Raw genomic sequence first — 13942 nt, 5'->3', positions numbered from 1 at the left:
ATCATCTATGAAAGAGAAACATCCAAAGATGAATGATATACCATCAATCCTGTGGCTTTGGTTCTAATCATTGAACTCAGTTAAACTAAAGTTAAATTAATTCAAAGTTCAACGATCGGAGCGACAGAGTTACTGCCACAAGAGCAATTGGAATTTTTATTTAGAACCTATAAAAGCTACTCTAAAATCTCTTCAACACTTACTGTAGACTGTACTGTACTTAGACCTCACGAGAAAATAATAGGCACTGGTAGTCTAGTCAGATTTGAAAACAGCTTTTGCAAGTCATTGACACGGATTTTATTGCTCTGGGAAAGAATCACTGGTACTCTATGAACAAATTCCGTCGTTGCGAGAGGTATTTTGCTGAAAACATGGTAGCGTTGCCTATCGATAGTTAAGGCAAAACCGGTAACTGCAACCTTATCGATATACTATCCTGAATACGAGTATATATTATCCTGAATAGTTTTCGAGGTCAACTATCGTTGCAACACTAAAACAAGGTTATTTTCAACTTTTCAACGAAAATAATTAGTTATGAGAAAAAATAAATTCCTTTCCATTCCTTTAAATTCAAAATAGCGGCTAACGCAACGAGGAAAGCTGGAAAATTTAAATTAAAGGTGCGCACGCACTCGAACTGAACTGCAGCGGAACTGCGCGTCGCGGCTGGAGCGAATATCGAGTGGGGCGCTGCCGCGACGCGCAGTTCCGCTGCAGTTCAGTTCGAGTGCGTGCGCACCTTAAGACTACCAATATCCTCCCCAAAACGTAAGGGCAAAAAATCCTGTGATGTCTGTAATATTTGAAATTATGACCTAATGCAAAATATAGGTATAAATTGGCGCAAACTTTAAGTTCGGCCACTTTAAAAATGGGTAGCAAACTTTTACTTAAGTAGGTAGGTACAGTTCCCGGCAGGAAATAATGTACTTTGCGAGTTTAGAGCGCCACTACCCAGAACAATAAGTATAATGTGCCATATCCGAAAGTCAGTTTTGCAAATAGATTAGTTTTGCTCTAAGGAGGCATAACTTTAGAAGCGACATGGTAAGTTGTCGAGAACTAGACTCTGTGCCTGCTTTCTCGTACTCGTAGTTCGCTACCCATTTTCTGAGGTGGGCGAACTTTATTGCTCGTCAGTTTATGTGCATCTGCTTGTTCTTCAATGCATGTACTGAAACTGCACACGTAACAAACAGCAACTACTTGCGCTAAAGCGTGGAGGAGGAAAGGGGAAGAGGAAAACAAAAAATGAAAACAACTACCATTCGCGAGCGTCGTGCGTCGTGCGTCGAGCGTCGAGCAGGGCGCTCGCGAGCTCGGCATGCACAAATATATTAATTTCACTGATTGTATTTCAATAAAATTATATTTTTTTCACTTGTTAGGTATTGTCCATATGATGTCTAACTATAATGTATATGTACACGGCGCGGGCGTTGTCGCCTAAATGCTTTGCGTCGATTAGAAATTAAACCGTGAAAAATATTGAACACCTATTAAAAGCTAAAATTAATAATAACTATCTAAGTTAAACGTACAAAGAGGTTTTTTTTGTTATAAAATTTCGAACATCTTCGATGTTCGGTCGCCCGGGCACGGAATACTGCAGGGATTTCAAGTCTTATCACAAAATGCAGTAGTAATTTATTATCGCAAAGCTGATTGCACGCAGCTCGAATGAGCTCCAAATTTAAAGCCTACTTAAAAAAAAGTCGTTCCCAGGCGGCCGACCGCGACGTTACAATCGATGACCCGCCAAGCGAAAACTTTTCTCACTGTATAAAATATATATTTCTACTTTATACTACAGGTGCCCGGTGGCGCTCAGCCGATTTAACTCATTTCCGACTCAGATTTTACATGCCGATATATATAATATTTCCACTCGATCATACATTATGTACATTAATCAACAGATCACATAATCGAAGCGCATTGCAACTTAAAAATTAGTTCAACTTGAATAAAGCTTGATAGAAAAGTACCTTTCGCGTACACTTGATTTTTGTTTACTACTCATGTAGTTTTAAATACAATAATAATAATTAATAATAATATAATCCATCTGACTGTGGATAATCTTATCGACATATCGATTATAATTTATCTCACGTATATTAATTAATCCAGTGAATGCCAAAAAATTTTAGAACATAAAACAAAAAGTTTCCCACCATATATAATGTCATACTTCCGAGATAATGCGTAGTTGGCAACCATCATATTATATAAAACATCAATTACGCCAACTACGAGTTAACTCGTATACGATTATGTATATTTCCTTCAACGCTTGTCGATATCAATTGTCTCTGAAATTGATTCAAATAATTCCAAATTGTTCATGTTTCATTATTGTCACTAAAGAAGGACAGCTATGACTTTAATACCTAAAGTATTGAACAAAAATGACAATACTACGTTTTTATCCTTGTTTTATTTAAGATGCCTAATAAACTTTGCCGCTCATACGCCAACACTTATAATTTTCATAATAACCCTATTTAAATTCCTACGACCAAGCTCGTAGTAGCGTCTTTTGAAGATACCAATTACGAGTTGACTGTAGTTGGCAGCCAATGGATTAATATCGTATTGTAGTGTAAAGTACGTGAAATAAATCATTTTGATCGGCCAATCGTGAAATCGGTCATGCGCAACTAGACTATTTTCGCTTGTTAGGACAAACGGCCGACAGTACGTGTCCTTTATTTCTACGTATAGAAAACTGCACGCACAGCACATACCCACACTATATAATTTACACTTTAAGTGATTGTCGATAAAATTAGTAGAGATTAATATAAAATCCGTGTGGGCACGACCGAAATACTGTCTGTTTCAGATATCTGTGATCTGCCAACTTGCTCAAAAGTGATCATAAAACCTAATTCAAAGTGTATTTAGAACTTCAGTTTATTTCATAAATATTAGCCCAAACTTATGTACACATTGCAAGTTACCACAAAAAGTTGTTTTACAACAAGGTGTATTTTTCTAAATACAATAAATTAGTTGAACACAATATTAATACTACATTTATACAATAAATTATTATTTTTGCTTTATAAAGTAGATAATACTATTGGTACTAGTTCTATTGTACATAATATCTAAACTAAATTGTCAGGCTAAATCTAGTACTATCCTTTTCCGCAGGGAACTTTATGAAAGGGATAGCAGTAAATTTAAGACCTATTATTATAATTTTATTTCAAGTTTGCTTGACCAAAAGCCAAGGCGCACCCAGGGCTGTAGAGCTTTGTTGATGGTGATTTTAATTTAGTTTAGAAACTGTGTATAATGGAATTAGCCACAATATTGAAAAATATTATAGCTCGTAACAATACAATGCTCACATTTACTTGAATGCATTTAACATCACATAATTAATAGAACGTATGGTCCATTCCGGAAAGCTGCATCAATCATTAATACAATCTTAATCGTTGTTATTGGCTAAAATAGCGAGAGAGTATCGGCCAATCAGAGGTGATCGCGATCGTCAAACTATGACGGTAATCCCCCTGGGAGTCGTTTGCCGTACTTTGACAGCTACAGTGTGTTGATCGCAAGCAATTCTGATTGGCTAGCACGCTTTCGCTATTGGTCGAAATGCACTATCGCAGAAAGTATGCCCTTTTAGCCAATCACAAGTGAGATTGTAGTAATTTATAATCACCATTTTCGTAATCGATAGATAAATTGGAGTAATTTGGCAGCTCACAGGCATCTGAAGCGGACATTGCACACATATACCCGCCACGCCGCAACTCTGCTCCCGGTAGATTCGATTCTCACCCTTATTTCTATGACATTGGTTTTCAAATTCGTATTACACAGTGTAGGAACTCAGTTTCTCTATTGCACTCGATTTGATATCGCTGTCTTTATCTGTTCACATTGGTGAGACAGAGATGCCGTATCGATGAGGGTTTATAGTTGTAAGTAACAGAGTACACAAACGATTTTTGTATTTCGGGTCAGTCTTAGAAGTAGAATTCGGCAGAACATCACATTTAGCAATTTGTTTACAAGAAAAGACGGCGTAGGCGCCTCATCAGTCCGGACGCGCCCTTCACGACGGCTTTGGAAATACAACATTTAAATTATATGGCTTGTACCGAAGTACGATCGTTTGTATTTTTGTTAGAATCAATTAAACCACTTTCAAATTACACCAACTGTTTTGAAATATGTAATCCAATATTTGGGAAAATGCCTCTAATAAGTAGTATTAATAAATTTATTGTAAGAAATCAATTGAAATATGACTAATTAGTAATAGGAAAACATTTGAGGCAAATAAAAAAAAATGGAGTTTTGGACAGTGGAAGTCAAGATTTGACAGTACGAAATATCTAGTTTATGGTTTAAAGGTGGTTCACGTTTTGAAAATATGGATATATTTCTTATAAAATATCACTCCAATAAATATAATACCTAAATCTCTAGGTAAACAGTCTCATGGCTATATCGCATATTAGGCAAGTCAATTTTATTGCAACTTAGGCGTTAATGGAAAATACAAAAATAATGAGTCTTTTTCCACAGTATGGGTGAGGAAACAATGTCCGGCAATAATAAAAAATATCATGTGAAAAATTATTACGTTTACGTCAATTTTATCTTTATGTTGGCAGATGTGCTTTAGTGCGAAGTCAGATGTTCGCGAAGGACCCGAATGAAACGAAGGTAGAGAAGAAGAGCTGAATGAAGGAGCCACGGAGTGAGTCTTCTGATATAGCCCATTTCAAAAGCAGTCAGTTAGTCAATTAAAGCTAATAACTACAGCAGGATATTTCTTGTAATTAAATGACCACGAGCAAACAAGACACTTTCATTAAAAATTGAACCTTATTAATTTGCATTAAGGAACAAATTTTAAAAACCAGTAATTTTACTCGCGGCCATATAATTTTAAATCAAACGACCGTTTGTGGCTTTCTAAATACATACTTCCTAAAAATTATGAAAGCTGCAACAGATCGATAAGCAGGTAGTGTAATTTGAAAGCCTTGTAGTTTGTACGCTATGGCGGCGCCTAATCACGTCACGTATAGCCCGGAGTGCTCAAGGGATTTTTTCAGGTGCTTGGTAAAATATGAACGTTTGCAAGGTGGCTCGATTTTTTTTTGGTTATCTGTTTATGGCTAATCAGATTTAATGCGCGAGTAACAACGCTATATCAGTAGAGTTTTATATAGTAGGTAAAATAAAATAGGTGCAACATGAGGCAATGACATCCGGAAAATGACTGCCATTGAATGGATGCCCAACTAATCGGCTATTCTCAGGAATGTGAAAATAAAACCGGGAAGTATAATATTACTTAAGCCGGCTACACATGCGCAGTTACAAATAACTGACAGTTTTAACTGAAAGTTGAAGAGTTCATTTAAATCTTTATAACATGTGTAGGCAAAACTGAGAACTGAACGGTTGAACTGACAATGAATTTTATAGTTAATCAAATGAAAAAGGTTGTAGCAATATGTTATTTTTTTGTCTGAAGGCGATCACACTGATCGTTCAATGCCAGCTACTTTCCGGATATCATCGCTCTACATTGCACCTATTTCATTATATCTATTATATGACATTATAATCTACTGGCATAGTAATCAGCAACACCTTGAACATTGTCACGATTGGTTGCGAATAGCACTTGATTGGTTAATCAGTCATCACGGGTGTACGCGATTGGTTCATTCAAGAGCAAGTCGGCCCTTGCTTCCCGCATTCACTACTTTTTCTCCATGAAGCCGCTTTTTGCTCAATTAGCCGGTCACTGCAGTCGGCTGGGGCTTCATCAGACGGGCGCGGGTTGCGGCGTGCGCGGCGCGGGCGCGGGCTCGGGCGCGGGCGCGGCGGGTGGCGCGTGTGGCGCAGGGTGCGGCGCGGGCGCGGGCTCACCACGCTCCTCCTCGTCGTCGTAGGCGTAGGGGCGGTAGGGGCGATACAGCAGCGGCGGCACGCTGCGCGGCAGCGCGTAGGGCAGCGCGTGCGGCGCGTGCAGCGCGGCGGCCGCCAGAGCGTCGCGCGCGCGCGACTCTTTCTCCCGCGCGGCACGCTCGCGCTGCTCCTTCTCCCGTTGTTCCCGATCTCTGGAATCGCAACCACTCCATATTACTGCTGAGTGCCCACTCATACTGATTTGAATGTATGTAGCTCTAAATTGGAGGGTCTAAAAGTAATGCTTTGTTGCACATATGTAAATTTAATTTAGAGATTATGTACAACCGAAATACCACATTCATCGTATAGGAACACGCAGGAAATTTTAAACTTAGGCTTTGTAAACCTCACATGCTCTGAAGTACGTGTGAGACGTTTACGCCAACGTCCGCACAGACAATAATGTTTCGGCATAAGTGTTGGATACGGCGGGCAAACCGTAATACAATGTTTGAACGCAGCTCGAGAAAGAATTGCACACCTTAATTCTCTTTCTCGTTCTCTTTCCCTCTCCCTCTGCAGCGCGATCTCCTTCTCTCGATCGTCGTGCGCGGCGTGCGCGGGGTGCGGATGCGCGGCGTGCGCGGCGTGGTGCGGCGCGTGCGCGTGGTGGGCGTGCGCGTGTGGATGCGGCACGAGCGGCAGCGGCGGTGCCAGCGGCGGGTACAGCGCGTAGGGCGGCAGCCAGCTCACGCCCATGCCGACGCCGCCGCGGAACACGCGCTCCAGGTACATCTGCTCCTCCGCCGCGAGCCTGCCATGGAATTTGGAAATTTTTTCAAAATTACTAAATCAAATTGTGAGTGTGATTTGATTTTTAAAATATGTTTTAGTAAAGTTCAAAGTTACGTAATTTGACCGTTGAGGCCGTATATTATCAAAAAGTGTATGTCAGGTCAATCTGACACGCGCCGGAAGCCACTCAGCTTATTTTGCTCTAGACTCTGCAGACTGTCCGAATATTGTCTGATCTGACGTTCATTTCTGATGCCCGCCAACTTGTCTGAAAGCCGGATCAGAACGTCAGAAGGCGCGCTTTCCTTAATTTTGTATTAGACCTCGTACACAGTTTGCTTCCGAATCGAACAGCTGGCGGATAATCGTGACCTGAACACAGATTAGTCGAACAGAAATTGATAGGTGCGGGTAAACGGACGGTCGCCAGAGTTTTTTGATAATATGCGACGAGCCTTAATTATTATTGAACTCCCTTAACTACCTGTATTGCAACGCAGCACTGGAGTAGATGGAGGGATGCGCGTAGGGCGAGTAGGCGGCCGGCTCCAGCAAGGGGAACGAGGCAGCTGCCGGATGCGTTAACCTGGATGGACAAAATTACATTTAAATAAAAATGTGGCAACATAAAATACTATTACCTCTTAAGAATGGTTAAACATGGGATGAAAGTTTATAAGCGAAAATTTTCGTTACTGTTATTAATAAAATAATTGAAAATAAGGAAAGTAGATTCTTTCTAGAACGTAGACTTCAGCTAAGAAAGGATTTTAAAAAAGAGGATAAAAAAATAGAGGTTGGAAGATTGTATGAAAGTCAAATAAAAGCTGTAGACAGTTATCTATATTTGCCCGACTATACAATTTGACTCATGTCCAGTGAATCACATTTTACATTTTTAGGCGGCGTACACACCAGTAAACTATTATAATAAACAGCGTGCGTTGTGCGTCCAACTCGATGAAAATCGTTAAGTAGATGCACTTTATATATACGGTCTATAAGTATAATTGTTACTGATACTGCTAATCCAAAAAAAGATCACTGTTATTTTATAGTTTTAAGTTTTCATTTCTGTCGGCAGCCCCCATTGACTGACAATTTTTTTGATAGTGCAAACGCGAAGAGTGTTTAGAGAAGAGATAGAGGTACCAACCGATCATCAGGTCGGTAAGGCTGGAAGCCGCTGGCGGGCAGGTGGTGCGGCGAGGCGCGCTTGGGCGGCGCGGGCGGCGGCTTGTCCTTGTTGCCCTCTCGCTCCGCGCTGGGGGGCGCCGCTCCTGCACACTCGCGAGGTCAGCGAGAACTCCTCACCGCTAACGCCTTTAGCACACCGACGCATTTGCACGCAGTAGCGAACCGATGAAGAGGAGTTTATTCGTAGTGAGCTCCAAACAAGTTCCAAGCCAAGGTAGTTTGGCTCTCACTTGAATATTAATTAATCAATCTTGATGAAACTTTGTACATATGTTCTAGGAACCTTTCTGTGTCTGTGTTTTGCTAAAATGTGTCCGATTTTCGTTAAAATATGTAGTTTAAAAGTTACATGGGCTCAAGGATTTACATGCAAATCTTTACCCATATATCTTCAAAACTAGATATTTTTACGGAAATCTGACAAACCACAGACACCAACATTCTATAACGCGTCTACAAAATTAGAGTTTGATTGGTTGATATTCAAAATGAGAACCAAACTACCTCATATGTAGAGGACTGGGGAGCACGCTTAAGAAACTTCTCTTAACGGCCTGACGTAAATTATGCATACCACGTGCGGTGCGAGTGCGTCGGTGTGCAAAAAGCGTAAAGTTGCCTCAAGTTATTTCAATGCAATTTATTTTTGACGATATAATGATGGCAGTGACTGTTCATGACATAATACCTAATGCTTTAATCACTAGGCAACTTCTATATTTACACATCCAATTTTTAATTACGGATTTATTAATAAATTATTAAAAAGGCATAAAATATACATCCTTAGATCAACAAATATCAACTCATCATCATAAACTAAGAATAGATATGATTAGTATTTAAATTCTATGACCTAGTTACAGTATTGAATATTACAACAAAAAGCTTCGTATTAGAAGTTAAATAAGTGTCTAAGTACTAAAATAAAATTTTGTGTAGGTACTTAATTAAACGTTCCTGAAAAAAAAGTTAGTAAGAGTCATGTCTTAAGTATTAATGCCTCGTAAATAGTCAATTTTACTAAATCCTACGTCGACTTAATATATAGGTATTGCTTCAAATCTTTTAAATACTTCAGTGTTTAGTAATCTGAGTTATAATTTTTTGCGTATTGTAACAACGGACGGTCCAAAGTTTGCATAGGATCCAAATGAATTTTAAACGAATTCCTATCGCCGATGAGAACAGATATGTATAATAATACGAATTATGGACGTATAGACCCAACAAGTGCTTGCTATTTGTAAGCATAAAACAATGTAACAAAATATAAACGCTTGAGCAACTTTTACCATATAAAAGCATAGATAAAGCGAGGGCAAATTGCGACTTTTTTGAAATCAGGAAAGTAGATTCCTTCAAGGGCGGACATTAGCTAAGAAAGGATTTTGAATCATGTCAGCTACTTGTCCCACCGCCAACGAGGAAAGCTACCTTTCGACTCTTTTCGTTCATAAAACGAACAATCAATTGAATCGATTCCATGTCAATAACAGATAAATATATATTAATTAATAGTTCATCGCTGACTGTGCTTATTGCCAGGGGCAACTCTCTCACCATTAGTTTGTCGCAACAGCAAGAACTATCTAAGAAAAAACTCGCCTACTCTTGGCGGTCAAAACTCTCGTACAGTTTGCGGTGCGAGAAATTGCTCGTCAACTCGCAACAAAACCCCATCCCAACGACAAAACTATCCCCACTATATTCGCTTCTCATTGCTGGCCAACTCGTTTCTAGTTTTTAGCTAAACTCGTTTCTCATCTCAACTCTTGCAATCATCGGAGGCCGGACAAGTGCCTTAAACTGACACAGTGCGTTGGTAATCGGTTTAAGTATGATTTTATTTTATTGATTTCACAACTGAAATAAAATATGATCATGGATTTCGGGTTATGTATGATCGTTATTCAAACCGAATTGTTCATTATTTTTCGACGAGTTTTAACTCAAAAAAATCTGCGTCAATCTTGTAATAGTTGCTCAAGCGTAAGGAGTGAGGATAAAAGCGCGTGCGACTCACCGTCTTTGACGTCGGGGCCGGCGTTCTTGGCGAGCGTTCGTAGAGCCGCCGCGAACGGGCCGCCCTTGTTGGGCGCCAGATCCGTTCGCTTGGCGATTTTATTGGCGCTCACACCTGAAAACAATGAAAGGGATATTATTATTAAATATGCGCATTACGTTTTACACGCCCAATTACCTACATACGTTCATGTACATGATTGGAAGTCAAATTTACACCTCGTAGGTACTGCAGTGATTTTTCGTGTTATTACAGAAATAAAAATTTACTGTACTTATTTTTTTTAATAAAAATAGCGAGCAAACGAACAGGCGGATCACCTGATGTTAAGTGATTACCGCCGCCCATAAACATTTGCAGTACAGAGGAACTGCCAATTTGACATAAGCTACTTTTCATCCCGGAAAAATCAAAGAGTTTCCACGGGATTTATAAAAAACCTAGATTAACGCGGACGAACATTACCAATATTTCGGACGGATATTAACCAATATTTTAAATTCAAATGGGGCTTAAATTCTGGCGAGCTTCTATTACTTTTGCCAATAAAAAGTATTCTTTGTGACGCTATGTTTTACTATTTTACTACTTAATAATAATAATTTTATAGAGGTAAAATTTATTAGATTGTATATGGGGTTAATCTCCGGAGCCAACGATCCGATGCTGAGTGCTCCCTATAAGCTATGTAGGACACGATGATGAAGTCGCGGGCAAAATCCAGTGATTAACTATATCTGTGGTGACATGTTTACACGCCATATTTATTTATTAAATGAAGCTTAGTTAAATATTTATTACTAATTACTGCAAATTAACGAATAAATTGCAAAGTCACTCTGTCTGCTTCTGAGGTTTGTGAAATGTTAAGAAAAGTTTTGTTTCAAAAAATAAAGCTATTTAAACGCACAAAGCTGACACAGAATCTCGAACTATGAGCAACTGAAAGTTTTACGATGTTTAGTCAATTTTTATTTCCCATAAGTTTAAATTTTGGCCTCACTAACCACTACCAAAAACACCCTGCATAATATCACTTAAGTCAGTTAAAGAATATAGATTTAATACCGTTTCGAATAATCTAAATTGAGAGAAACATTGGGTCGTGAGAGGAGCACTCAATGCAATAGCGCGGGTCACTTTAATTCGTAGAGTCAATTGTGAGGTTAAACGATATTGACCCCTCTTACTCATGGCTCCGTCAGGGTTGCCTATATCGCTAATGAAATATTAAAAAATCCATAAGTAGTACCTACTGAAATAAATAGCTGTGAAGGATGGACACACAAATTCACATCAAAACCCCACTTTAGTTAGCTTAGTTGAAGGGGAAATGGGGGGAGGATGTTAATCATGATTGAAATGGCTAATATTCTTTTAAAATAAAAAAAGGCCAGCGCATATGGACAGAGTGGAGTCAAGTCTTTTTATAGTTGATATATCATTGAAATTAGTATACTAAAAATAAAACAAGAAGGACGCGCGCCGCGCTTGGTCGCGCCTAGGTTTCGCCACGCGCCGCCACCGTTATGCCAAAGTAAATAAAACTTAGAGTTGCCGCGCCTCGACTCTGCCGGTCTGTCTTGTACATTAGGCTTCGGGCGCCGGCGTACCTCCAGCTTCATTTACAGGATTTCTTCCTTACCTTATCGGTACCGAACCCTAAAAAGAATTACCTAATCTTCCCAAATCTGTATAAATTTTAGTCTTAAACAATCTAATCTAAACATTCCTGAAAATCGTACGACCAATATAAAATGATCGGACAAAAAGGTCAAAAGGCAAATAGCAAATGTTTTCTGCGGATAGCGAGATGACGCGAGCGCGCAACGAATGAGCGTCTCCCTAATGAAGGGGTCAATTGACAGATCGACCCGGACCGCGACCCGTGGCAAATAGCTTACCGTTGCTTTATTGGCGACACTTCTTGTCAAGACCAATGTACGCAACTCTTATGCAATACTGACATCATATTCTATGTTCTAGAATTACCTTAGAAAAGGTTCATTTAAGGTTGAGATCTATAGAGCACTTTGACTTTGCTTAAACTTAAGACACTGTTAGAACGAGATAACGCTATGTTGCTGTCATAAAAAGTCTCGTATTAAGTTTGAGTGAAGTCAAAGTACGCTCTACAGTCTAGGTCTACAGTCTAAGTCTTCTTGTTTGCATGATTTTATTTATTAAAAAGAGCACAGATTTTAGCAACAAGTGTGAGACACGAGATCGTTTACTCGTACTTTCAATGATTATGATACGTCCCGTTGCTACATCTATAAAGCAAAAAGACTTTATCGGACTATCCTATAGAAAATCCCGTGTCTCAAAACGAATCAACATGGATAGTACACTGACGGTGGCGCCGATTCTGTTGTCTTTCTCTAAACTAAATTTAGAGTATCTGCGTCTTTTTCATTTTAATATTACTAAAAAAGGGCAGCACATAAATTTTACATTTAAAGACTAAATTTTAGTGAACGCTACAAATTTAAACATAAAAACTCACTCTTGTTATTATAATTTTTTGAAATGTACTTATGACAAGTGTAAATTAAAAATTTATAACACCCCCGACGATCCAAAGTATTTGAGTTTTCCAAAACATCATTTTCAAATAAATAATTATGTATTTAAGCAACGTCCATCTTGACAGCTTGACATTTGTCTATTGACATAATATTATGAACCTAACGGTTATCTAACCTTCTTTTCTACAAGAAAACTAGAAAAGAGCTGATAACTTATAAACGGCTGAACCAATTTTTTTAGATTATAGCTAAGAACACTCTCGATCAAGCCACCTTCCAAACAAAAAAAAACTAAATTAAAATCGGTTCATTCGTTTAGGCGCTACGATGCCACAGACAGATACACAGACACACAGATACACAGATACACACGTCAAACTTATAACACCCCTCTTTTTGGGTCGGGGGTTAAAAAGGCTCGCGACTGACAGCTACAGTCATGAATGAGGTTTGACAGCTCTAAATTAAATTTAAAACCGTCAAATTATATCTGTTTTTTTTTTCACATTATATTATTAAGAAGAGGATGCAAATACTCTAAAATTTAATTGTGCTCAAAATCAGTACCAGTGTGTAGGATTCAGGTAGAACAGATATAAATCTAAACTACAAGTAGGTACTATACATACTCCTTAGTTATTAGTTACCAACAATAATCTTAGCGTTATTGAAATAAATGAATGAACCCGAATAAAATTATAATTTAACTTTGCGTCACGTCGGTCAAATCCACACTTTTATTCAACTCCAGTTGTCTATTTCCGATTTCGGTAATTCAATTCCCCATCCTGATCGAATATCGCCGTAAAAGCATTTCGGGCGGAAACAATTTGTTGGCTCGCTATGAGTACATGGCGTTTTAGCAACATATTTTTGTGTTGCAAAATGACGTATTGAATTTTTGAGACTCGGTAAAGAGATTGCTAAAAAAGTATGTGAGATCAGATTTAGAGGAAACAGTATTTCAATACATATTGTATTGAAATACTGTATGTGTTGTATACTCATCTCTCCCAATAAAACATATGCATTTTTTGAGAAAGGTCTCACCATATTTGCTTTATTATCAACAATTTCGACGTCAAAAAATCGTCATGTTTGCACGACACATACACAGCAAATATTGCAAGTCTTTTAAAAATGTATGCACTTACAGGTAGATATATTAGAATAATTAGATATTTTCACTTGTGAATATGAACAATAAAAGGGGCAAAATTAACTCTTTATGTTTGCACTTTGTGTTATTTTTTATTTGTCAATTGAAAACGATACTTGATAATAATTGACGAGGGTTGTACAAATTGGATATTGCCGGGTAACGGGAAGACATTCGCTGTGAAAAATAGAAGTAGGTAGAGGTACCCTCCATTAAAATATCGAGATGCATAATAATATTCGACTGACTCCACACACCTAATAAACATGAATAATGAATGAATAACGAAGTGCAATTATTACACCTGAGGTTTTTTAGAAAAGGAAATCT

The 13942-nt window shown here is 38.5% G+C and overlaps 1 protein-coding gene across 5 annotated transcripts in view; it reads right to left on the bottom strand.

Moving 5' to 3' along the window:
• Nucleotides 1-1339: 1339 nt before the first annotated feature.
• LOC123865342 overlaps nucleotides 1340-13942 on the bottom strand; it is a 120755-nt gene continuing 108152 nt past the window's right edge. For 4 of the 5 annotated variants that reach the window (XM_045906315.1, XM_045906318.1, XM_045906319.1 and 1 more), the window contains exons 18-22: nucleotides 9926-10039; nucleotides 7859-7982; nucleotides 7187-7288; nucleotides 6409-6721; nucleotides 1340-6118 (exon numbers count right to left, since the gene is read on the bottom strand). In XM_045906315.1, coding sequence (XP_045762271.1) covers nucleotides 5822-6118; nucleotides 6409-6721; nucleotides 7187-7288; nucleotides 7859-7982; nucleotides 9926-10039 — 950 coding nt within the window. In that variant the 3' untranslated portion in view covers nucleotides 1340-5821. The remainder of the gene's footprint in view (nucleotides 6119-6408; nucleotides 6722-7186; nucleotides 7289-7858; nucleotides 7983-9925; nucleotides 10040-13942) is intronic. The other variant, XM_045906320.1, reaches the window with a different exon arrangement.

Source organism: Maniola jurtina, chromosome 5, assembly GCF_905333055.1.
Source record: "Maniola jurtina chromosome 5, ilManJurt1.1, whole genome shotgun sequence".
NCBI classification, from domain to species: Eukaryota; Metazoa; Arthropoda; class Insecta; order Lepidoptera; family Nymphalidae; genus Maniola; species Maniola jurtina.
The sequence above is the reverse complement of the archived record's forward strand: the minus strand, read 5'-3'. Positions and strand labels throughout refer to the sequence as shown.